Raw genomic sequence first — 25,065 nt, 5'->3', positions numbered from 1 at the left:
GACTTTATTACCCTGTCTGTATGTGTGGCAGATCTGCATTTGACATGGAGCAACCAAGCTGCATTCTGACCTCTGTGACACTGGTGTAAATCTGAAATGATTCCACTGAGTTCAGTGGAGTTACTCCAGATTTACAGCCATGTCTCTGAGATTAGTATCTTGCCTGACCATGGCCTGTCGCATCCATGACAGCTTGTTAGCAGGCAGAAGGGAGTGGGTAAGTGCTCAGTGGCATCCAGTGGAACAGGCAGTACTTCCAGACTGGCATATTCCTGCTTCTTGTTTTGTGTTTTAAATCCAATTAACAGAACACTTTGCGAAATGCATCACAGATTTCTTCCCACTCATCTGAGATGTTAAGCCATTAATACAACCCAATTGCAGGAGGCTCCGTTTAAACATTTAAACAGTCAATGCAATTTTGCAGAATGTTTGGGACTCACATTATCAGGAGGTGATAATTAATGCACTGAGTTTTTTAAAAGTGATAGCAATAGATTCTTCCTTCTGCCACTTCTCACGCAAAGCTTTAGTGGAGATGTTTTCAGCCCATGTCTCAATCACTGTTTTTATATTTCCACGTTGGGTATGGAAGGAAGTGAATAATAATGTAGGCTGGTAGGAAAAACCATGTCTGTCATTCGTAAGTGCTCTCCCCCGATTTTCGGTTCTCCATCATCATGATGCATCTAATAAACCCTCACACGAACCACAGTGGGTAAAACTAAGCACCGTAACATGAGGGAAATCAGGAAATAATCCAAAGGCCCTTTTTCTGCTCAGGGTTTATCCACATGGGGACACTTAGGAAAGTTAAAGTGGATTAGTTAAACTTCACTAAACCCCAATGTGGACACAGTTAATCAAAATTACAGGAGCCGTAATTCAATTGATCTTAATTAACTCTGAAAGTAAAGTAATTCAGATTGAATTAAGGCCACTTGCATTCTGAATATGAGCATCCATACAGGGTCAGAATGTGGTTTAATTCAGTGTTTCTCAACCAGTGGTATGAGTACCCTTAGGGGTACTCGAAAGAAGCCTGAGGGGTACCCTTAGGAGTAATCTTGAGAAGCCTGGGGGTACCCTTTTGGGTACTCGAGAGAAGCCTGGGGAGTACATCAACACAACCGAAATTTGGAGAAAACTATGAATTTTTGTTTTAAGTTTCACAGCGCTTTATTATTTTTGTACTTTTTACATCCAAAAATTTCATCGCTCGCTCGGCTACAATTAAGTTGTTTAAACAAATTTGTTGCAATGGTAGAAAAAAAATGGTGTGTCTGAAAACTGTAAGGCTATGTCGAGACTGCAAGCCTCTTTCGAAAGAGAGTGTCTAGACTGCACGCGGAACTTTCGAAAAAGCAAGCCGCTTTTTCGAAAGAAAGCAGCAAGTGAGTCTGGATGCTCTCTTTCTAAAAAGCCCTGTTTGCTTTCAAGAACGCCTTTTTTCGAAAGAGCACTATCGAAAAAAGGAGTTCTTCCTCATGGAATTAGGTTTACCGCCGTCGAAAGAAAAGCCGCGTTCTTTCGCTTTAATTTTGAAAGAACGCGGCTTCAGTCTAGACGCAGGTGAAGTTTTTTCGAAAAAAGCCTACTTTTTTCGAAAAAAACCCTGAGTCTGGAAACAGCCTAGGTTCTGGGGGTACTTTTTTTTTTTAAAGGGGTACTTCATAAAAAAAGGTTGAGAAACACTAGTTTAATGAGTCCACCATAAAGTCTCCCCTTTACTTAATTTGGATAATCATTCTGAGTGCCCTTGGGTAGGCAGCCCTCAAGGTTACCTGCAAAGAGGGAAAAAATACATTTGGGTTCATGCACACGAGAAACAAAAATCATCTTGCCTCTAAGGCTATGTCTAGACTGCAAGCCTCTTTCGAAAGAGAGCGTCTAGACTGCACGTTGAACTTTCGAAAAAGCGGCTTGCTTTTTCGAAAGAAAGCATCCGATGAGTCTGGATGCTCTCTTTCGAAGAAGCCCTATTTACATTGAAGAACGCCTTCTTTCGAAAGAGGAACTTTCGAAAGAAGGTGTTCTTCCTCGTGAAATGAGGTTTACCGCCATCGAAAGAAAAGCCGCGTTCTTTCGATTTAATTTCGAAAGAACGCGGCTTGAGTCTGGACGCAGGGGAAGTTTTTTCGGAAAAAGGCTACTTTTCCCGAAAAAACCCCTGAGTCTGGACACAGCCTAAGTGAGCGTCAAGTCCGTTATTTCCAAAGGTGTAACCAGGGCAGTGCCGCAATGCCATGGTGGTGAGACATCAGCAAGGGAGTGGTCCTTGCCCTATTGCAGAAGCCTCTGCCACTTGAGCTGTAGAAATAACTCTGTTGCTTGGAGCAGCATCAGGTTCTTATCTTCTACCCCTGCCAGCACTGAGAGGGGACCACAGAACCTTCAGCTAATAGTGTGAGTGGGGCTATGGAGGATGGATAGAGCCACAGTCAAGGGACAGAGATGTGAATTTCCGCCGAGGAGGCTGGTGTTGATTTGCCATGCTTCTTCTCTGCTGGAAGTTTCTCAGCTGAAGAGAAGAGGGCAAGAGACTTCGACAGGTGACAGATGTCACCGATGGAGTCTCCCTCCAGGAGCAGTCAAGGAAAGGAATGCACCAAAGGCAGCACACGAGCGGTCGCTCTGTGTCTGACCCCCACACAAATACAGCTGGCATCTACTTATGCTTATGCCCTTCGAAGGCTTTCTCTGCCCCGAGGTGAACTACAGTGTAACCAAAGCCACTTAGCTCCCAGCACCTTATGTGCCCCCGTCCTTCCATTTACCTTCCTTAGTGTGTGAAATGTTGAGTTATTAGCTACTAATTTAAGTTTCAGTCGACCCCCTTTTTTGCAACAATTAAAGTTTAAACAGCTGTAAATCAGAGGAGGAGGCGACATGAACACTTTCTTAGCAGCGGCGGGAGGCAGGAGTGGGGTTATGTAATCAATGCACCAGCTCGCACTTCTGCCATGAATTATTCATTCTCAGAGCAAACCTTCCTGTGAATAAATCTCTCTCTATGGCAGTAAATAAATGCAGATCCCTCATGAATCCACATCAGCCTAGAATTAGCACTTTGAATGTCTTTATAAACATAAAGGAATTTTAAGAAAGCAAATGAAACGCAATTGTAAGAAGGAACAATTGGGGTGCCGTTACGCAGGCTGACCGGTATTGACTCCGTCAGTGTGATGGGTAACGACTCCACAGGGGTTATTAGTATTCCAGCTAGATAGACTGTGTTTGCTGTTTAAAAAAATAAGGCTACAAAGTTCTTCCAAAGCTATTTTAGCATTCGGCGTAAATCAGGCACAAAACTGGGTTAAAATGCCAGAACTAATGGTTTGATTTTTTTTTTAATACTTAGCATTAACAGGCAAAAGGAAGTCAGGCACTCGGACTGGATTTGTAAATGCAGAATATGGGCATTTTAGAGGAAATGGGGGTGTTTTCATAGCATTTCCAGATGCGGGGGGGAGGGTTGCTGGGAATGTGTGTGATTATATAGACAGTAGGATTTGCAGGGTCTAAAAGTACCAGCAAGTGTTTGGTCCAGCGCGTTCCCTCATGCTGAGTACAGTGCTTTAAGGAGTAATTGCATTGAATTTAACAGGACTTCTGCTGCTCATAAGCATCGGGGCTGCTAAGAAGTATTTACATCACGGAGGCGAATAGCAGCAATACGCACATGCAAGAGCCCTGGAAATGAGAGAGAGTGTAGCCAGCCAGGCAAAATGCCCAAATGTGGGTACAAAATCCCATCAAGTTAGACACTGAGGCTACGTCTACACTGGCATGAATTTCCGAAAATGCTTTTAAAGGAAAAGTTTTCAGTTATAAGCTTTTTCGGAAAAGCGCGTCTAGATTGGCAGGATGCTTTTCCGCAAAAAAGCCCCGATAGCCATTTTCGTGATCGGGGCTTTTTTGCGGAAAACGGTACTATGCTGTCTACACTGGCCCTTTTGGGCAAAAGTCTTTCGGAAAAAGACTTTTGCCCGAACGGGAGCAGCATAGTTTTTCCGGAAAAGCACTGATGATTTTACATGAGATTGTCAGTGCTTTTCCTGAAATTCAAGTGGCCAGTGTAGCTGGCAAGTTTTTCCGGAAAAGTGGCTGATTTTCCAGAAAAACTGGCCAGTCTAGACACAGCCCGAGGGTACGTCTACACTGCAACACTATTTCGAAATATCTAGCACTATTCCAAAATAACTTAGTTCACTTCTAAAGAGCAGGCAGTTATTTCGAAATGGTGTCAAAATGCTGTCAAGGTGGAGGACTTCTTACTCTGACTCCTGTAACCTTCCCTGTATGAGGAATAGGGGGAGTCGGAGGAAGCGAGCTCTATTTTGAAATAAGTGCTGTGTAGACACTCCTTATTTTGAAATAAGCTATTTTGGAATAAAATACACAATTGATGTAGCTCAATTTGCATAGCTTATTTCGAGTTAAGCCCTGCAGTGTAGACACATTGAGACATGGTCCCATTTTTGTCAGGTTTGAATGGCAATTGTGGGCCCACGACTCAGCATTTCTGCAAATCCAGGCCTCTTGTACAGGAGACTCAGCATGGGCATAGTTGCCTTAGGGTATGTCTACACTACCCCCTAGTTCGAACTAGGGGGGGTAATGTAGTCATACGGAGTTGCAAATGAAGCCCGGGATTTGAATTTCCCGGGCCTCATTTGCATAAAGCCGGCCGGTGCCATTTTTAAATGCCGGCTAGTTCGGACCCCGTGCCGCGCGGCTACTCGCGGCACGGACTAGCTAGTTCGGATTAGCCTAATCCGAACTAGCTAGTCCGTGCCACATGTAGCCACGCGGCACGGGGTCCGAACTAGCCAGCATTTAAAAATGGCGCCGGCCGGCTTTATGCAAATGAAGCCCGGGAAATTCAAATCCCGGGTTTCATTTGCAACTCCGTATGACTACATTACCCCCCCTAGTTCGAATTAGGGGGGTAGTGTAGACATACCCTAACTGTAGGCTTCCACTTCTGAAAATTGTAGCCATAGGGTAAGAGTTAAACTGGAGATTGTCAAAGAACGCTAAAGGTGCCCAGCTGCCTTTCACTTTCATGGGGAGTTGAACCCCCAACTCTCCTAGGCCACATATATACTTACCACGCTAGAGATCAGTGTTCCGGCATTTGATTTAGCGGGTCTAATAAGGACCTGCTAAATCAAACGCTGAGAGTGCCCCTGGACGGTGCCAGTACTCCTCAATTCATGATGAATAAGGGAGGTCAGCGGGAGTGGTTGTTCCCATCAACCTCCCACCTTGGAGATGGTGCCAAGCTTGGCTTAAGATGCATTATTTACGTAGCTGGAGTTGCATACTTGAAACTGACCTTCCGGGTCTAGTGTAGACCAGGCCTGAGAGTGCCTTGAAAATGCCCACCTAGAAGTACAGACCAGTTTGTTTCTCCTGGTGGGACAATCCGCCCTGTCACTTCCTTGTCCCCAGCAATACTATCAGAATCTGTCGGAAAAGGCATCAAGAGGAAAAAAGATTCCACTGGTAATCACAGGAGGTGTTCTTGCTGAAGAATAGGAGCCATTCAGAATGCAAATGCTGTGTCACCAGCTCTAGCTATTTTACTTATTTGCTGATTTTTTTGAAGCCTTTACTCCTGGAGTCATGTGATTGCCTAGAAATCTCAGTTTTCATATTTAAAGTAAATGCCTACTGCTTCTCGTTGTAGGAGAAAACTTGCAAGGGAGATTTTTGGACCCCCCAAAAGCTCAGAAACTGAAGGAAAATATGAAGTACCCTCAGTTAAAAATAATCATCACCCGATCATGAATGTCAAACCATTTTCACAGAATCATTGGACTAGAAGGGGCTTCGTCATCTAGTCTAGTCTCCTGCCGTCATGTTGTCTGATCATGGGGGGTTGGCATTCCTGTACATGGGAGCATCTTCCATCTGAAAACACCATGTTTCAGGGTGAAAACCTACTGAACTTTGCAGCAATTTTGCCAAAATGGAGCCAAGGGTCAGCTCCTCCGCTGCTGTGGATCAGTTGTGAAGCCAAAGGGGCGGCTTACTAGCTGATCTGGCCCGGGCTGTGTACTGAGACTTCCCACTGTCACTGTAATGCTTTCACCCAGCCCAGCAGGTGATATTCAGAGACAATAGTTCTGTAATGCATCGTCACAGGCAGAGGCACCTTTTCCAGGGCGCACAAACCCCATTGTTTGCTTTCTTACTGGCTCTGCAGTGGGTATCGCCTTTGCTTATTCACCGCCTCATTCCAAAGCGGATGATTTTTTCCCCTTTGTTTAATGTTTCAGATTCAAGTGATCAGTTTTGTTACTGAGCAGAACTGGGATTCCCTGGAAGTGTTTGATGGTGGGGATAACACAGTCACCATGCTGGGAAGTTTCTCTGGTAGGTGGCTATTTTATCAGACCAGTTAATTTCCATTGACTTCTACTAGACCTCAGCCTGTGCTTAAAGCTAAGCATGTGCTTACATGCTTCACAGAAGAGGGACAGATTAAAGCAGGGGCTGATGTGGGGTTGTGTGTTTTGCTGAATTGAGACCTTGGGCTGCATTTGGCTTCAGAAGGAACTAGCGGGAAACCTTAAACATGGCGCTGGTTGGGCGTCTTTGGAGAGTTATCACATTGGTAACAGCAGTACCACATCCTCCTAGGAAAAAGGGAGGAATGTGTCCCAGTAAGTCTGGATTCCTGACTCTTACATAAGCTCCAGTGATAGGGCTGACCTGTCTCTTGATGACCTTGGAAAGGACCAGGAAAGGTTAGTCTTGCCTAGTGGGTCCGCACTAGCGAGCATTGTACCCGTTTTCCAGCAATGCAGTAGCAACAATGGAAACACAAGGGGAAACACCTGCTTGTGAGAATCTGTGATATATCCTGTCTAAACTAGTATGCTCACCATCCCCAGCATGGCTGCACTGCACCACTGCTGGGAAATGAGTGCAAAACGTGCTGTAGATAAAGACTCTGTGTCTCACTTTTACCCATCTGGAAACTGGGTACAATACTATGGCACTTTCCCTACATTGCTCTGCCAGCCCAGCACTTACATGGTGTATAATCCAAGATGGCTGCCTTCTTTGTTAACATGGAAAACGGGAACAAGTGACCATCAAACTCAAGCTTTTTCTCTGGACTTGCTTTCTAATCTGGCTACTCCCTCAGGACCACTCAGCCCACACCCTAGATCCTCTCATCCCAGAGAGCGAAATTACCTTGTATCCAAGTGGAGTAACAAGCCACCTGTACCAGTGAGTCAGCAGAGCCCTTTTAACCCTTTCCCTGCAGAATCAACACCCAGGGGCAGAGTTTCAGGCAAAAACTTGCCAGTGGTTATTCACAGAGGGTATGTCTGGACTACAGGCTTCTGTCGACAAAGAGCATCTAGACTACATTCAGTTCTGTCGACAAAGCAAGCCTCTTTGTCGACTTGACAGTGTAGACGCAAAGGACAGTGTAGATGCAATAACGTCTTCTGTCGACAGAACTCTGTCGACAAAAGGTGTTATTCCTCGTAGAATGTGGTTTACCGCCGTTGACAAAACTGCTGCATTCTGTTGACGTTATGTCGACAGAACTCAGCGGCAGTGTAGACGCAGGTCTAATGTCGACAAAACCCTGTAGTCTAGACACACCCAGAGTTATGAGGTTGAATTGATTAATGTTTTTAACGCTTTGAGATCTTCACATGAAAGTTTCTGGGTCAGATTCATAAGGAGCGGGGGTGGGGAGCTACTGCTTCCTGGGCTGTGCTCAGTCCCACGTTTCAGATCCAAACTGTTGGACCTGCTCTTGTAACAGCAGAATGCTCATCTCTCCGCTCCGGCGAGTCCAGGCCCCTTCCTCGTCTCCTCGCCCTCATAGACCTCTCAGTCCCTCAGCCCGCCTGCTCTCGGACTGATAGAACTTTCCATGATGAAATGAGTCCCATTGGGAAATGGCTTTTCCGACAGGCCTTCGCCAGTCCTCTGGTGAACTCATTAGGACCTGTTCAAGCCAAGCAGGGCTGTTCAATGTAAGGACTTTCTGTTCTCAGATTCTTATGCAGCAAATCCTGAAAATACAAAGGGGGGGAGGAAACTACCCTTCAATCCCATATATCCCTCCTCTTTTCCCAGGAACGACGGTGCCGGCGCTGCTGAACAGCACTTCGAACCAGCTGTATCTGCATTTCTACTCGGATATCAGCGTGTCCGCGGCAGGATTTCACTTGGAGTACAAAAGTAAGGGCAGCTTCCGGTGGGTTTCCTGTAACAGCACATTCTGTAGCCTTGATCCTGCAGGTCCTGGCAGGGCATGGGAGGGGCTGACAATCCAGTGCAAATGAAGCTGACCTAAGGTGGGTGCTGACCATGAGGTTAAACCCTGGGTTTTGTCCCAGGATTCACACCCCATCCATGCTGCTATGAGCTGTATCTGGCCCTCTGCAGAAGGACACAATCATAGAATCATAGAACACTAGGACTGGAAGGGACCTCAAGAGGTCATCGAGTCCAGTCCCCTGCCCCCATGGCAGGACCAAATACTGACTAGACCATCCCTGATAGACATTTATCTAACCTGCTCTTAAATATCTCCAGAGATGGGGATTCCACAACCTCCCTGGGCAATTTATTCCAGTGTTTGACCACCCTGAGAGGCAGGAACTTTTTCCTAATGTCCAACCTAAACCTCCCTTGCTGCAGTTTAAGCCCATTGCTTCTTGTTCTATCCTCAGAGGCCAAGATGAACAAGTTTTCTCCCTCCTCCTTTTAGATACCTGAAAACTACTATCATGTCCCCCCTCATGAAATGAATGTGGAGTTGCAACAGTGTCTGTCCTAACTATCCCAATGACCTTTATAAAGCAACAGATTAGCTGCCGGAGATGTCGTGATGGGGCGGGTGAATGCGGCCGGGGGTTGCTCTCACAGCTTCAGACGTCAGACCTGGGAGGCTTATGAGCATGAACTCAAGAGAGACCTTCCAGCCAAAGCAGCTGCTGCCCCAGGCAACCTAGAGCGTGTTTCTATTGTTGTCTCCCATCTGGAGGTCCCCCATCAACTAGAGGTGATGTAGATTCCATTCCCATTCTGGGACCTCCACTCCAGGAGATTATGGCTATGTCTACACTGCACAGTTATTTTGGAATAAGCTATTCTAGAATAGTTCTTCTGAAGTACCTTATTTTGAAATAGCATGTCTACACGGCAGGGAAGCCTCAAAATTAATCTGAGGCCAGCTTCCCTAGTGGAGATGTGCTATCTCGATTTAGAGCCGCAGAAGGAATAACTTAGAATGGCCCTGGTGAAGGGCTATTTCGAAATAGCAGAAGTGGAGCGTCTACACAGCCCCTATTCCAAAATAATTGTTGCGGAATAGGCGTTATTCTTCATAGAATGAGGTTTACAGACGTTGGAATAAGCTGTCCGTTATTTCGAAATAATGGAATGTCTGTGTAGACGCTCGCATAGTGATTTTGGAATAACAGCCATTATTCCAAAATAACTTAGCTGTGTAGCTGCACCCTAGGAAAGCGTCACCTGGGTTTGGACAGGGAGCTTGGCTTGTGTCCATGTGTGTAGCACAGGGAATCTGACTGGAGTTGGGGGTGGGAAGGAAGCCACAGAACCAAGGACTTATTCTTCTGGTAGCCTATACTCTGATTCCTCCTGTAGGATCAGATCGGGTCAGTCTAGAAAAGCTCTTGCCTGGTAAAGCGACAGCAGACAGCCACGCAGACAGGGTTGCTTTTCCCCAGGGGCAGGTAATAAGCGGCCCATGGGCCAGATGCAGGCCGACGGATGCTTTATTTACCTGTGTGTCCACAGGTACAGCCGCCTGCAGCTCCCATTGGCCGTGTTCCCGGCCGGTGGGAGCTGCGGGAAGTGGTGACCCGGCCGCCTGTTGCCCACCCCTGCAAGTTGTACCTCTCAGGTCAGATGGTGGCAGGTGTATGAATGATCGCTAGATCAGAGTCCGGCCATGTCGGGAGCATGGTCGCTGTTAGGAAATGGAAGGTGCCTGTCACCGCCGGGAAAGCACGATGACGTGAGTGTTCGCTGTGTACGCCGGGGGTATCGGCAGGAGCCAGGCCAGGCATCCTTCACTCCCTGCATGCATGAAGGTTAATCAGCAGCCCTGTTCTGGCTCTTTGGCTCTTGCCTGCATGGCCATCAGCAGCGCCGAGCTGAGGAGAGATGTGCTGGGATTATCGTCTCCTTTAATGGAGTCTTCCCGCAGGCGGTGTGAATATAACGGCTGGGCAGCCTGTCTTGACAGCTGCTCACAAACAAGACTGTCACCTTCAGCTCCAGCCAACAGAGGGGTGGGTGGTTTCCCCTCCAAAACTGCAGATGGATTTCAGCTGTATTTCATTGGCAAAGAGTACGTTTAGACTGCAGGCGTCTTTTGAAAGAAGCCTTTTCGGAAGAGATCTTCTGAAAGAACACCTTCCGAAAGAGAGCGTCCACACAGCAAAAGCGTGTTGAAAAAGCAATCTGCTTTTTCGAAAGATAGCGTCCACATTGAATGGACGTTCTCTTGCATTTAAACTGTGATTCCTACGGACGGAGTGGCCACCACGGCACCTGTGCTTTTTCCTGGAGGCCTCTTCTTTCGAAAAAACTCCCTCTTCCGCGTCCACACACGCCTTTTTCCGAAAGAGCTCTTTCAGAAAAGGCGTTCTGCCTTGTAGAATGAGGTTTACCAATGTCAGGAAAACCCCTGTGTTCTTTCGCAATGGCAGTGTGGACGTAAGTGAAGTTTTTCGGAAAAACGGCTGTTTTTAAAAAAAACCCTGTAGTCTAGATGCACCCAAACTGTCCACACAATGGCAGAGGGGCCTGTGCGGTCCAGGTATCTGTCTGCAGAGACTATGCCCGTAGAAATGCCAGGGGAGCTGGGGAGAGGCTCCAGAGGTGAGAACTCAGGAGATAAAGGTTATGAACGTGAGAAAGTTTCTTCCCTTTTCTGTGTCTCCTCCCATCTTGGGTCTGTTTAGCGTGTAAGCTCCTTAGGACTGGAATCACCTCTTACTGTGTGTGTTTGCAGCACGCCACACAGCAGGGCTGTGATTTCAGCAGGGCCCTGTAGGCATGACTGTAATAAACGACGATTGATTTTCTTTGCATTGCAGGAGCACGTCGAGGCCCCAGGTCAGGGCCCCATTATGCTGCTGTGCACACAGATAATGAAAGAGCAATTCCTGCTCCAAACCTCTTACCATCTAAACCTGCAGCGGCTCAGGGCTCCTCCCAGCATTGGGGAGCCAGCGCTGGGGCTCCAGCCCTGCACCTCCTCACCCCTCCCACAGGGCTGGGGCAGCGGCTCCCCTCTGCAGTGTGCGTGGGGGGAGCCCCAAGCCTCACGGGCTGGAGTCAGGCAAGCCGGGGCCAGATCCGACCCACGAGTCGGAAGGAAGCAGCTTCAAGCTCTGCTGCTCCCCCTCCCCCAGCTGCAGGAAAGGCAGCACTTGCCTGGAGGCTTTTCCTGCTCTGCTCTGATTGGCTGTAATTGCTGCCAATAGGAGAAGCAGGGGGCAGTGCTTGGGCGTGTCGGGAGACACCGAGCCATGTGTGTCCCGACGGAGCCGCACTCTCCGACCCACTTAGACTCTGCTCCCTAAGCCCACTTCCTGGCAGACCCCTCCCACACACTGAACACCCCATTTTTGGTCCCATCCCAGAGGCTGGGGGGGGGGCACAAAATCTACTCGCCCAGGCCCCCTTAAGCACTGGAATGCAAGGGGAATGTGGGGAGTGTCTTTCTGCTTCTCAGTTGGGGGCCACGTCTGGGAGGTGAAGGGTTTTTTGGAGAGGGGGTTGCTTCTCCTTTTTGTGCAGCCCCAGACTGATTTTTCTGTGGGTCTGTAGCCTCCGACCCAGAAAAGATTCCCCACCCCGATCTCTACAGATTCTACTTATAGCTGAGCCACTGCCTTGCTCCGTGGGTGGGGTCCCCAGGGATCAACTATTGGCCAAGGGGTCCTGTGTTTCAGCTGCTGCTCTGTCAGTGACTTGTCATGTGGGCCCGCATGGGTGGTGAGTGAAGGCCCAGCTGGGGAAGGCAAGCTCTAGCCCTGCCCCTTCTGCCTGAGGCCCCGCCCTTTGAGCCAAGCCCCGCCCAGCCCAATCCTTCCTGGCCCCCTGGAGGGCCAGGGCTGCCGTACTGCAGCCTTGGCCCTGGTCCCAGCTCTCCTCAGTGGCCAAGGGGCCAGGCTACCGTGCCGCAGCCCCAACCCTCTCTGGTGGCTGGGGAAGCCAAGCTGCCATCCTGTGGCTCCAGCCTTCTTGGGGGCAGTTTTGGGACAGCTGTGCCTTCCTTTGCCTGCATTACCCTCCGCCCATGAGGGCCAGTCATTTAATTTCTCCGTAATTCAAGCTCCCTGTCTGTGGCAGCTGGCTAGGAGGATCGGTTAATATGCATACGGCATGTTGAAGTTGTTTGAGAGCTTCCTTTGGGGCCCAGTTCTTGTGCCAATGTGGGAGCTTTGACCTGGGAGCAGAGCCAGCCCTGGGTTGCCTGGCAGTACCAAGCGTCTCCGCTTCTGCTTGCTTGTTACGGGGAGGTAGCAGGATGATTGATTCCTCCCTCCATGTGCTGGTGGTCTGCGAAGTGTTCCTCATCAGAGTCTTGGCCAACGCAGCGCTCTGGGAAGCTTCCTTACTGTGTGAGGAACTACTCGTCTGTTTAGCGCACAGCAAGAGGTCGACTGTAGAGCAGCAGATGCTTCGGTGAACTGTTCACCCCAGCCAGAGCTGGCTGAGATGGGCTGGGCGTGTCTCTTCCCTGATTTATAATCATTGGGACAAGAAGGATACAGGACAGCAGCTGCTGGGAGCGAGGCCGTATCAGGAACAAGCCAGTAGCAGTATCGCCAACCCCAAATGTTCCAAAACCATAAGTCAGATCCACCAAGATCATAAGGATCTGTATGACTTTTGGGCATTCCACCACCCTGGGCCTCAGTTTTCCCTTCTGTGAAATAGGGATAACTTCCAGTCGGGTAGGGAGGGGGATTGGTGTTCCATGCCATACGTAGGCTCCATGCCTGTGTAACGTGTTGGATGGGGCATGTCGAGCTATGGCTCCCTATGATGCCGGACCTTCAGTGCTGAAAACCACAAGCCCCACCACTCAAGCTGAAGGAGGGCTCCTTTGTATGTGAGTGAGTCTCAGGCTTGTAAAGCGATGGGCCCCAGGAACTGAAGCAAAACACAACCCCATGCATGGAACCAGTGTCTGGGGTCCGCAGGAGTTTGCAACCCATCTAGATGCCTTGATATGTAAGTGAGAAGGGACCATCGTAATCAGACAGTCCCCTGTATAGGCCATAATTTTTCACCCTCTGATTCCTGCAATAGAACTGGTAGGGTGTCATTTGGCAAGGATCCGATACACAGAGTAGGAATGTTAGTGAGTTCTCGTTTACATGATTCACTGATAAGCCTGGGCTCCTCAGTTAATTCTAATGACTACACGCATCGCCCCCTCCCCCTTGATGCCTCTGGATCTGTATGACTTTTGGGCATTCCACTACCGTGGGCCTCCGTTTTCCCTTCTGTGAAATAGGGATAACTTCACTTCCTATTGTGTTTTGTACTGAAGCAGTACGTTAGCGTGAGGTACAACAGCAAGGATGATCGCAGCGATATGGTTGTTGACATTGATTTTACATGTAAGGCCCCCAGAAACTATAGTGATAGTCGGCAGTATGAAACCCTGAGTTGCTTTTTGGGGTTAGGTTTCTGGACTGGGGCAGGATGTTTCCATCTTGTACGCTTAGAAATGCTGGAAGGAAGCAGTGTTACATGATCTGGTGTGTCATGTCTCTTCCACCTCTCCTCCCACTCTGATCTCTCAAGAAATAACCCTTATCTCCCCTGCCCAAAAGCCAGGTCGACATGAGTGGACTTTTGCACCCAGGATGACTCAGTCCCCAGTGGTCCATGTGAGAAGCTGTTTCAAGTTGCTCTCTCGGCTCCCTGAAGGTCAGGGGGCACAGCCACATGTGGCCATGCGCGTTTTCTTGCCAGGCAACACCACTCTGATTTCAGAAGGGGTGTCACCATCCAACCTCTGTCAACCTTGTTTCATTTTTTTCCCCCTTTCAGTTCAGCCTCTGTCTAGATTGCAGGGTGGAAGCAGAACTTGAGCCCTTGGAAGGATGCTGAAGGTTATCTTTTAGCAACAGCTGTCAGCATTGAGAAGGAGGGAGATTCTGGCAGACAGCTGAGCTAGGGTGGGCATGAGGGGACTGCAGACTACCCTGCAGCCCGGCGGGAGTGGGAGGCGGAGGAACCCCCGAAAAGGAGAGCGTGTCACCTGACGTATGACCTTTGGGGTCGCTACTCCTGTTTGCCATGGACCTCCTTCCCATTGCGATTGTATCCTGGAAGGGAACAGGATTGAGTGAAATTGTCATGGACTATTCTGTGTCGTGTGGTGGAGCTCCGGTCGTATCCCCTGGGTCCCGCACTTCCTGGCGCCTCAGAGACTCGTGGTGACCCTCTCACAACTCTTTTCTCTCCCAGCGGAAAGGGTCCCTGCTTAATGAGCCACCCCCATCACAGGCAAGTCACTAGCTTGGGGGAAGAACCCCTTCCGTGGTCCTAGGCTCCCCTTTTTCCCCAGTGGGGGCCCACCGGGCATGGGGAGGGTTGGAGGGACCCAGTCCCGCCTACTGACTCCGGGTTCCGGCCCAGGGCTCTAGGTAATAGCCACTAGTGGGGCTCTTGCCCTTATCCCCTCAGACTAGTTGCCTCTCCCTGGGCTACCTCCCCTGCCGCTCCCACAGCACCTCCTTCCGGTACCTTGGTGAAACCTCTCCCTCTTGTAACCGGCAGCTCTCCTCCGCGCTGTGCTTCCTCCTCTCCGGTCCGTCCCTCTTCTCCTTCCTCCCACCCTTACCTGAGGGGAAGCCTTTTATAGTGGCCCAGCAGGCCTTACCTGGCTGCAGGTGTCCGATTAGCCTGCTGCTGCAGGCCAGCTGTTAATGAGCCGCAGGTGCCTGCCTGTCCTGGTTACTGAGCAGCCGTCTTTGGCCACCTTTGCTGGGAATAGGAACACACTCACCCAACTCCTGGTATACCTGTCCCCTCCCCCCCACTAAACTCCTGCAGCCCGCTGCCTTTGGTCTGCCACAGTAGCAGAATCCCATATCTATGACTGTCGCTGTATGGACTGATAAATTCATTCCATATTTGAAGAGAGGGAGGCGGGGAGCGGTGGGGAGGGACGGTCATCTCTGTCCCAGAGGAGGATAAATGACACGAGAAAAATAACGTTCTCTTTGTACCACAAGTGCGACTCAAATAAAATGGAGTCCGTCAAGCAAGGGACAGCTGGGACCAGCTCCCTCCTCTTACAAATCAGGCGGCATCCAATCTAGAATGATCTACAGCAGCATGAACACAAACACGATTTAACGTTCTCAAGGGGGGGTTAGTTGCCTGTGTGCTTTGCTTGCCTGCTCTTTGTTACTTTAAAGACTGATGTATCGTTGCTTATGGATAATACAGCAATTATTACACTGTCGACTAGCCCTGAGTCATTGAGGTCTGATCGGTAGCATTCATGCCTGTCAACCAGAAGGTTACATCTTACTTATTCATACCCTCCGAATGCTCTCCCCAAGGGGAGTGTTGGAAGCCCGCTCATGCAAGACGAATAAAATTGAACTGAACAAAGCACTAGAGAATATGGAGTGGGGAACTATTAAGATGCCAGAGGAAGCTGCTGAGCCTAAGACCGTAAATGAGATGTTGGTGCTTCTAATGGAGGATGGAGAAAGGCGATTAGGGCTGTGTCAGGGACATGGGACCCATGGCATGGGCCTTTGGATCAGGGTACGTGGCAAAAGAAAGTCACACAGTTTGTTCTAAGGACCTGGCTCTCTTGCTGATAGCCCATAGGAAGAGGTTTGGACCAGCCCAGAGGCAAAGAGAGTGTGTAGAGGAGGGACCAGACCTACCGGTCAGCCACAGAAGGTAGGGAGATGTAGTGGGTCCTTTGGTGGGTTCATGGAAAATGCATCTACCTGTGGCTCCTGGGGTTGTGGGTTTAAGGGGGTGTCTACACAGCAAAGTTATTTTGAAATAACGGCCATTATTCTGAAATCACTATGCGAGCGTCTCCGTAGCAATTCCGCTATTTCAAAAGAATGGTCGGTTTATTCCGACTTCTGTAAACCTCATTCTACGAAGAATAACGTCTGTTTCGAAATAAGGCGTGTGTAGATGCTCCACGGCTGCTCTTTCAAAATAGCCCCTCACCAGGGCCATTCTACGTTATTCCTCTTGGCTCTGTAAATCAAGATCACATGTCTCCATAAGGGAAGCCGGCCTCGAACTCATTTTGAGGCTTCCCTGCAGCGTAAAGGTGCTATTTCGAAATAAGCTATTTTGGAATAACTCTTCCAGAATAGCTTATTCTGAAATAACTGTGCAATGTAGACCTAGTCTGAGTCCCGTCTTCCCCACCTGCCCCAAGAGCATCCACGGGGCAAAATGGGAGAATTTAAGCCATCAGCGGGAAATACAGCAGTGATCAGTTCTGCTAGGCCCTGCGTTGGTCTCCCAGTGATCATGATGGAAGGCCAAAGCATACCAGGGCACCCTGTTCTTTGTGCAGATTTCAGAGGGAGGTGGAGATGGTTAAATGGAGTTTCCCCACCTGCTTTCTATGGGGAATCACTTACAACTATTGTAGGGACACAGCAAGTGAAGTCACTACTTCTCCTTTGTGGCTTATCCCAGTTGTAGTAGCCCACCCTCTCAGCTGCATTGGCTCTTTCTCGCTGTTTGCTCTTGCAAAAGCGACGAGGAGTCCTGTGGCACCTTATAGACTAACTGAAGTGTAGGAGCATAAGCTTTCGTGGGCAAAGACCCACTTCGTCAGATGCATGTAGTGAAATTTCCAGAGGCAGGAATAAATATGCAGGCCAGAATCAGGCTGGAGATGGATTTATTCCTGCCTCTGGAAATTTCCACTACATGCATCTGACGAAGTGGGTCTTGCCCACGAAAGCTTATGCTCCTACACTTCAGTTAGTCTATAAGGTGCCACAGGACTCTCGCCGCTTTTGCAGATTCAGACTAACACGGCTACCCCTCTGATGTTTGCTCTTGGGGTCTCTCTCCCCTACAGAGTGCGTCTGTGCTCAGGGCATCCTTGTCACAAATTGTCTCATTGAGACCCACGGCTCTTCCTTCTCTGCCTTCGTCACAGCTCACGTCTCTTTCACTCTGTCTTTCTTCACAGCCGTTGGCCTGTCCAGCTGTCCAGAGCCCGCGGTGCCTGGGAATGGTTTGAAGATTGGAGAGAGGTACTTGGTTAACGACGTTGTCTCCTTTCAGTGCGAGCCGGGCTATGCCCTCCAGGTACTAGACGCTTGCAAACCCAGAAGGGTTGGTTTTTTTCTGGACGGCAGCATTGCTGTGAAACGCAGAAACCCCAAATCTCCTCCACATCCCCTTCTATTTATTATTTTTTTAGGGGCACTCGCACATTTCCTGCATGCCAGGGACCGTCCGGCGCTGGAATTATCCGCCTCCGCTTTGCATCGGTAGGATTCCTGCTACGGTTTAACCACTTAGAGACCTTTTAAGATGTGGGGGAGTTTAACGCTGCTGTAAAGGGAAGGACCCAGGCCAGCCGAGGGACAAGCTGGGCCCGGGACATGGTGAAGGGCACCTCGCTCCTGGAAAGGGCCACGCCTCAGGCAGAAGGGGCGGAGCCAGGGCAGACAACCCTCAGCACTACCCAGGCTGTGCCCTCCCCCAGCACAACCTGGAGTGCACCACCCAGAGCTTTGCAACGTGCCCCAGGGGGTTCTAGCGGCCACGTGAAGCACCCAGGGCCTTGCCTGCTGCCGCTGCTGCACAGGCAAAGGGATGTCCTGGGCCCCTTTGAATTGCTGGGCCCCGGGGCAGTTGCTCCCTTCACACACACACCCCGTCAGTGGGCCTGGAAGGGCTGGCTGCACTGTGACTGGCTCCAGCCCAGGCTCATGTCCAAAACACCAACAAAATTTAAGTTGGCTCAAGTCACGGAGCCCCCACCAGTGAATCTCCCTCACAGAACCATCATTCCTGTGTGAGAGAGAGAGAGCCCTTCCCCCTACCCGTCATTCAAGGGTGCCTCCCCCCCCCCGAAAATGAAGGGGAAAGTACCAGACCCTCACCAGACTTGCCTATGTGGCACCCTGGGGGAAAGGTACCACTCAGTTGCCAGCAGCGTGCAAGGTTGTGAACCTTTGAGGCCCGCCCTGCTCCGGCTGAGGAGAACAAGTGTTGGGCTGTTGAATCACACCGGAGCAAGTTCTGTAGGAACAGAGGGGGGAAGGCAGCTTGCAGGGCCTTTGGGGCTCTTTCGAGGCAATATTTCGCTTGTTAACAACTCTAGATGTTTAATATTCATATTCTGCACTTTATGACTTTGTGAGAGAGACATGTATGCGTTTAATAGCGTTCGTTCGTTAACAGTTATTCCAGGCCCTGCTGCTCCAACTTACATCAGTCAGCTTTAAAGTAATTAGAATAGCTGCCGGCTCTTTTATCTGATGATCTACTGGCCAGAAATACATAGTTACAGCAGACATAAGTGAGTGGAGGGGACTCCTGCCAGTGGGAGTGGCTTAGGGAGGAGCCAGAACCCCTTTGGCTCAGCGTCCCAGCCAAGGAATTCAGGCACCGGGAGTGGGGTCTCAACACTGCAGCTTTGGGGGGACCTCTGCGATTAATGGGGAGATAAACAAGAAGAAAAAGCTCGGACATTCGCATTCCTGTCATGGATTTGTGTTAGCATAGCCCGGAGGAGCCCAGTCCTGGCGCAAGACCCGGTTTCAGACATTGGCACCTGTCCAGTGCCTCGCACAAATGGGGTTTTGCTCCATGACTGAGGGTATGTCTACACTACCCTCCTAGTTCGAACTAGCGGGGTAATGTAGCCATACCACACTTGCAAATGAAGCCCGGGATTTGAATTTCCCGGGCTTCATTTGCATAAGCCAGGCGCCTCCATTTTTAAATCCTGGCTAGTTCGAACCCCGTGCCGCATGGCTACACGTGGCACAGAGTAGCTAGTTCGGATTAGGCTTCCTAATCCGAACTAGCTGTATTCATTCCACGAGGAGTACAGCTAGTTCGGATTAGAAGCCTAATCTGAGCTAGCTACTCCGTGCCGCGTGTAGCCGCGCTACACGGGGTTCGAACTAGCCGGGATTTAAAAATGGCGGCTCCCCGCTTATGCAAATGAAGCCCGGGAAATTCAAATCCTGGGCTTCATTTGCAAGTGCGGTATGCCTACATTACCCTCCTAGTTCGAATTAGGAGGGTAGTGTAGACATACCCTGAGGCATCTAGCTGTTACCACCACGCAACTAATGCCAGTGTTTGATTCAGATTGCCCCTCCCTGGAGTGGAGTGCTGGAAAGTTTTGCGACTGTGTGTCCCCAAACGTGCCTGACTCTCTTTCTACCTCTCTGCATACTTCTTCACATCCTACCAATGTTACTGGGTGGCTGCTGCCTGCCAGAACCAGGCCGCTGATGTTGTCATAAAAGAACACAGTGTGCAGGCGGGGTTGGTTTGTGCAAGCCCAAGAGTCTCAACTGGATCCGTATTTGGGCTTCATAAATAACAGTACGTCAAAGGCAGCCCAGGACAGAAACCCTCTGAATCCCAGTCAACAGAAGGGCTTGCACTGCCGCATTCAACACGGCGAGGTAGACGGCACTTCTACGTTTCAGCTCAGCCTCCGCAACTCATCCCTTGACTAGGCTCCGGCCCAAGCTGCTGTGTCTACACAGCCATTTTTAGTGTGGGATTGTGAGCCGCCTGAGCCGGAGTCTCTCCATCCAGGCTTACTGGTTGGCTGCTATAAGCTCTGTAGAGCTGGTTTTTGGAGATGCTAAGAGCCTTCAGCTCCTTCCGTGAAACTCGAGACACTTATTCCAGTGCCACATATATGAAATGGGCTGTGTGGGTGTACGTCTGTGTGTACGTGTGTGTGTGTGTGACAATTACATGTGTATGTGCTAAGCCTCTCCCAAGCCTGACGATTTTCACCTACATGTAAAACGAGAGGTTGGATTCTTAGTAATTCTCTCCTTCCTAAATCAGACACAGTGAAAGCTTTGTTACCTGGCACACGAGGAGAATGGGGGCTGCCGGTTAATTGAATGTGCCGGATAACAAAGCGAATTGCTCTGCCTCCTCCTCCCTACTGGTGGATCTGGATCCTGTCTGGCTGAGGGGGAAAGAGGCACCTGATGACAGTGCCGGCTGTCAGAAGCTCCGCAACGGCAAGAATCAGGCTCGGGTGCCTGAAGACGCAGCAGTTTTGTGGCTGGAGGCAATGTCAGTTAACAAAGTTTTCCGGTTAACAGAGTGCCTGATAACAAAGCTTTCAGTGTTCGATACTCCCCAAAGCGCTGGAGAAAACATATGGAGTCTCTGGTAACTTTTGCTGGCATCTCCCAGTTTAGGTTGCTTTTTACGTGATTTAAGAGTGGTTATGTTAAGCAGACAAAAAAAACCCATCCCAGCAAGAGAAGTATTGTTGGACAGGAGTGTGCACAGTGAGACGCTGAGGCTGAACAAAGGAAAATACATACTTTCCGTGTCAGAGCGGCTTAGGAGTTTGAATGCATGTCTTTGGTGGGAATGTATTGCAATCGCAACTCACAGGTCAGTCAGATGAGATGGTGTCTTGAGTTTAAATGTAATGGGATGTCTTGTTGGTTTTGATGTTCGTGCATCTGTCCTTTCTAGAGACTTTGTCCGACCTAAATGAATATTCACATTGTTCTGTCTTAATAATTGTCCAGAGTTTGCTAAATATAATACTAATTGTTCCATCTTCAGTTGGGTAAAATGGAGACACACAGAATCAACACGAGGGCTAGATAGATAGATTACGTAGTTGTAATGTATGCATTACTTAAGAAAATGAAATACGGGTTGAACCTCTCTAGTCTGGCACTCTCTGGTCCGGCAGCCTCCGTGGCCCAGCATGATTTGAGTTAGCCAGATGTCCAATTATCAGGGTTGTGGCCAAGTTTCCTGCAGTCCCATAAAGTTTGTTTACAGCCACCAGTCCTGGATTTCAGTGTTCTGTGCTGTTATTTAGCTCTAATTTACCCCTCAATGTCTTCTAAGAGCCCAGTGAGTGGTAGAAATGTTGGTCACGCTGCTGGACAATATTGACCTCCAGGGATCCAGCAAATTCTTTGGTTCGGCACCGGTCAGGTCCCGAGTATACCGGACTAGAGAGGTTCAATCTATAGTTACCAAATTCTTGCATGACATTGCACATCCATGCAGCAATCGAGTCCCCTCTGCTTCTAACACCTCACAAATCAAGGCCCCAACACTGGGGGCCGGGGCTGCTCAGAGGCAGGCTTCCAGGCACAGAGACAGAGATCAGACACAGAGCGCAGGGAAAAGATGCAACACACCAGTGCAGTGATCAGGGTGGAGCTTGGGAAAAATTGCGTCAGTCCCCTGGTGAATATTTCTTTTTTCTTCTCCATAAAAACGACTTGATGGCCGCTGCCGTCTCTCTGCGTGAACGGTGCAGGACCTTTCTGCAGAACCTTTCCGATAACCCCGAGCCCCTGTCAATATTACAGCCCAGTGCGGCGGGACTGCAGAGGAGATGGAAGGAGTGATCTTGAGCCCTGGATTCCCAGGAAACTACCCCAGTAACACAGACTGCAGCTGGAGGATCTCTCTGCCAGTGGGGTTCGGTAAGGCGGCCGGCTCTTCGGATGAGCATTGTGGGTTCTGGTGGCCCATTGCTGCTGGTGGTCTATGAGCTGGTGGGCATTCAGGGGTTAATCTGGATGGTCTCGCTGCACCTGCAAGTGCGGCTGAGTCTCTGGGTCGCTGTCGAGTTTTGTGGACGGAAGCTTTCCCCCTCGTAATCACTCATGCCTCTGATTGTTGGAGGGCAGAGAGGAATGCAACAGCCCCACCTCCCTCAGGACCCCAGTTTGCACCCGAATTGTGGCTGGCCCCGCACCAGAGCATGCAGGAAGAGGGAGAGATTTGTCTTGTGCTCTCCTCCTCCGTTCCTCGTTGCCTGCCTGCTCAGGACCCATTCACAAGCCAGCCCCCAACAAGGCAGGGAAGCAGCACTGGGCCCCTCGCTGGAGAAGCGTCCCTTGCAATGTAGCTGGAAACCAGCGGAGTTGTTGCAAGGGAAAATCAAGATCCGGGCCTCCATGTACGAGGCACTTGAAGGCGAGCTTGCTGCCCCGAGTCAGTGGATTTGGGTGGAATTGGGCCCTGCCCGGAGTCCCAGCCTGGCATTAGTGTGCAATGCAGACATACCCGGAGGTCCCTATTCAAAAGCAATGGCTCCCACTGACACAGTGGGCTGAGCAATGTTTGCAAAGAGCACAAAAGTTCAGTGCTCCAGCACTCAACCACCGAGTGTCTACTGGACCCATGGGGACCAACAGACTTGCTAGGCCCGTGAGCAAGGCAGGGGGGCGGAAACGCACCACGCATACGCTAGAAGGGGTGGGGACGTTGGGAAGAAGGGGCGGGGCTTCGGGAAGAAGGGGCGGGCCTCAAGAAGAAGGGGCGGAGCCTTGGGGGGAGAGGGTGGGGCCTTGGGGAGAAAGGGCAAGGCTGGGGCTAGCCTCCCCCAGGAAGCCTTTTGTGCCACCTGCACCAGAGCTCATGGGGCTCCAGCAACAATTTAGAAGCCTGGGATCCCTGGGCCCTTTTGAATCAGTGGGCCATGGGGAAGCTGCTGCCTTTTCCCTCCATCCATTGGTGGGGCTGTGGTACCTGCGGTGTCACAGCACTCCACTGAAATAAGGCACAACAGAGCTTAGATGACACGGTCAGTGCAGCAGGTACTTTCTGTCCAGACGTACCTGGGAGATTCAGCAGCACAGGAAATGCATCCTACCTGCATATATACAGGTTCCTTCTGTCCACCGGCATGTATTCAGCTCCCGGCCCAATGGGGCACCAGACACAGCTCCAAGGCCTGCTGCCAGTGTTTGCTGGTTTCAGTACTAACAGGCTGGCCAGCCACTGAGTTAATTTCTTCTCCGCCTCCTCAGGCGCCCACATCCAGTTTCTGAACTTCTCCACCGAGCCGAACCACGACTTCATCGAAATCCGGAATGGACCGTACGAGACCAGTAACGTGATTGGCAGGTTCAGCGGCACCGAAATCCCCGGCTCCCTGCTGTCGACGTCCCATGAAACCACCATCTACTTCCACAGCGACCATTCGCAAAACAAGCCAGGGTTTAAGCTGGAATACCAAGGTAACGGGGGCCCTGAACAAGCAGGAAGGGAAAATCCTACCCCCAGGCCTGGCAGTGAAGAGGGAGCAGATGGCACAAGAGCTGCTGTTGTGTTGAATTAGTGCCATGAGAACTTAATCCAGATGGGTGGAAAGGGGTTACATGAGAGCCATCCTTAATCCTAATGCTGCGTCCCATTCGTCCTGCCCTTGCCGAAAGGCAAATAACAAAAAATCCCCATAGCACTTTGTGACAGTGAAATGCTTCAGAATTAATTCTGGCCAGATCCACTTTGATCTTGTCTCTCCAGACTGTCCTGGGCCATAAGAAAGTTGTCCCCAGTGGACGTGACTTTGCCGTGGAATTTCGCAGGTGCTTTCTAGGTCAGAAGGAAAGCTGATCTCTGTCTCTTACAGGGTACGGCTACACTGCACAGTTATTTCAGAATAAGCTATTCCAGAATAGTTCTTCTGAAATAGCTTATTTCGAAATAGCACCCCTACACAGCAGGGATGCCTCGCTATGAGTCCCAGGCAGGCTTCCCTAATGGAGACGTGCGATCTCGATTTACAGCCCCAAGAGGAATAACTTAGAATGACCCTGCGGAGGGGCTATTTCGAAATAGCAACAGTGGAGCGTCTACACATGACTTCTTTCGAAATAGCTATTTCGGAATAGGCGTTATTCTTTGTAGAATGAGGTTTACAGAAGTTGGAATACGCCGTCCGTTATTTCAACATTATTTCAAAATAACGCAGTGGGGGAGCCCTGGTTTTCAGAGGGATGGAGGTCGACTCTCAGAACCATGTCCCGCTTAAGTTAACTTCAGCACCTGTAAAATTTGGGCATCCCGGCTCCTCAGGGAAACAGTTAGGCCCTGAGCAGTGAATGCCCGTGAGTCTCTCATACACTCTGGGCAGGACCTCTCGGAACATTTCTTGGTGCAAACGTCTCGCGTGGATTTTCTGCTTTTGGAAGGCGCCGGGTTGACAAGCCGGACGCTGAGCTCCTCGGCCTGTCTGGCTGTGGCATAGGCAACAGCTGCGCTGTTTCCCCTCAGCACGGCCCCCGGCCAATGTGCCTTTGGAGGGATGGTCATAGTTTGTTCGCTTTTTGGCCTCTCTGCTGAGGGAACCATTGGTCACTGCAATACACTGGCCGCCACACTAGAGGAAGACAAGGACCAAGTGGCCCAAAGAATCTGTAACCCATGGCTACGTCTACACTGGCCCCTTCTTCGGAAGGGGCATGCTAATTTTGAAAGTGGGAATAGGGAAATCCGCGGGGGATTTAAATATCCCCCGCAGGATTTAAATAAACATGGATAAACGGGATTTAAATAAACTTTGAAGTAGGAATAAGAGATCCTCCAGAATAGGGCTTTATTCCGGAGGATCGGGCCAGTCTAGACGCATTTTTACGGCTTTTCCCACAGCCGGAAAAAAAGCGGCGGCCATGTTTATTTAAATCCCGCGGGGGATATTTAAATCCCCCGCGGATTTCCCTATTCCCACTTTCAAAATTAGCATTCCCCTAATTGTGTAGACGTAGCCCATGGGTATACCTTGAAACAGCCTGGTATCTATAGACACCGTGGGGGCGGGGGTACGTGTATAGCTGTGTCCTCAGGACTATCAATCCAGAGCTCTCATGAGCACCACATTTGCAAAAACTCTCCTCTGCATCTCTGACTCTGATGGGATTTGAGCCGGAAGGGACCTGGGTCCTGCAGGGGAGTTGTGTCTCTCATCGCGAAGGAGGTGAGGGGGGACGTCGATGGGCCATGGCTGGGAGCCGAGTGATCCTGCCTCCAGAG

At 50.1% G+C, this 25,065-nt stretch overlaps 1 protein-coding gene across 1 annotated transcript in view; it reads left to right on the top strand.

Annotated features, from left to right (window-relative positions):
• Window positions 1-25,065, top strand: part of CSMD2 (CUB and Sushi multiple domains 2) — a 734,622-nt gene that overhangs the window by 590,049 nt on the left and 119,508 nt on the right. The window contains exons 36-41 of the mRNA XM_014578911.4: window positions 6,288-6,384; window positions 8,116-8,220; window positions 17,240-17,358; window positions 17,474-17,543; window positions 21,612-21,728; window positions 23,061-23,270. Coding sequence (XP_014434397.4) covers window positions 6,288-6,384; window positions 8,116-8,220; window positions 17,240-17,358; window positions 17,474-17,543; window positions 21,612-21,728; window positions 23,061-23,270 — 718 coding nt within the window. The remainder of the gene's footprint in view (window positions 1-6,287; window positions 6,385-8,115; window positions 8,221-17,239; window positions 17,359-17,473; window positions 17,544-21,611; window positions 21,729-23,060; window positions 23,271-25,065) is intronic.

The sequence above is a fragment of the Pelodiscus sinensis genome, chromosome 26, assembly GCF_052426305.1.
Source record: "Pelodiscus sinensis isolate ZL-2025 chromosome 26, ASM5242630v1, whole genome shotgun sequence".
In the NCBI taxonomy this organism is placed as follows: Eukaryota; Metazoa; Chordata; order Testudines; family Trionychidae; genus Pelodiscus; species Pelodiscus sinensis.
Note: the sequence above shows the minus strand (reverse complement) of the source record. Positions and strands in the feature narration are given on the sequence as shown.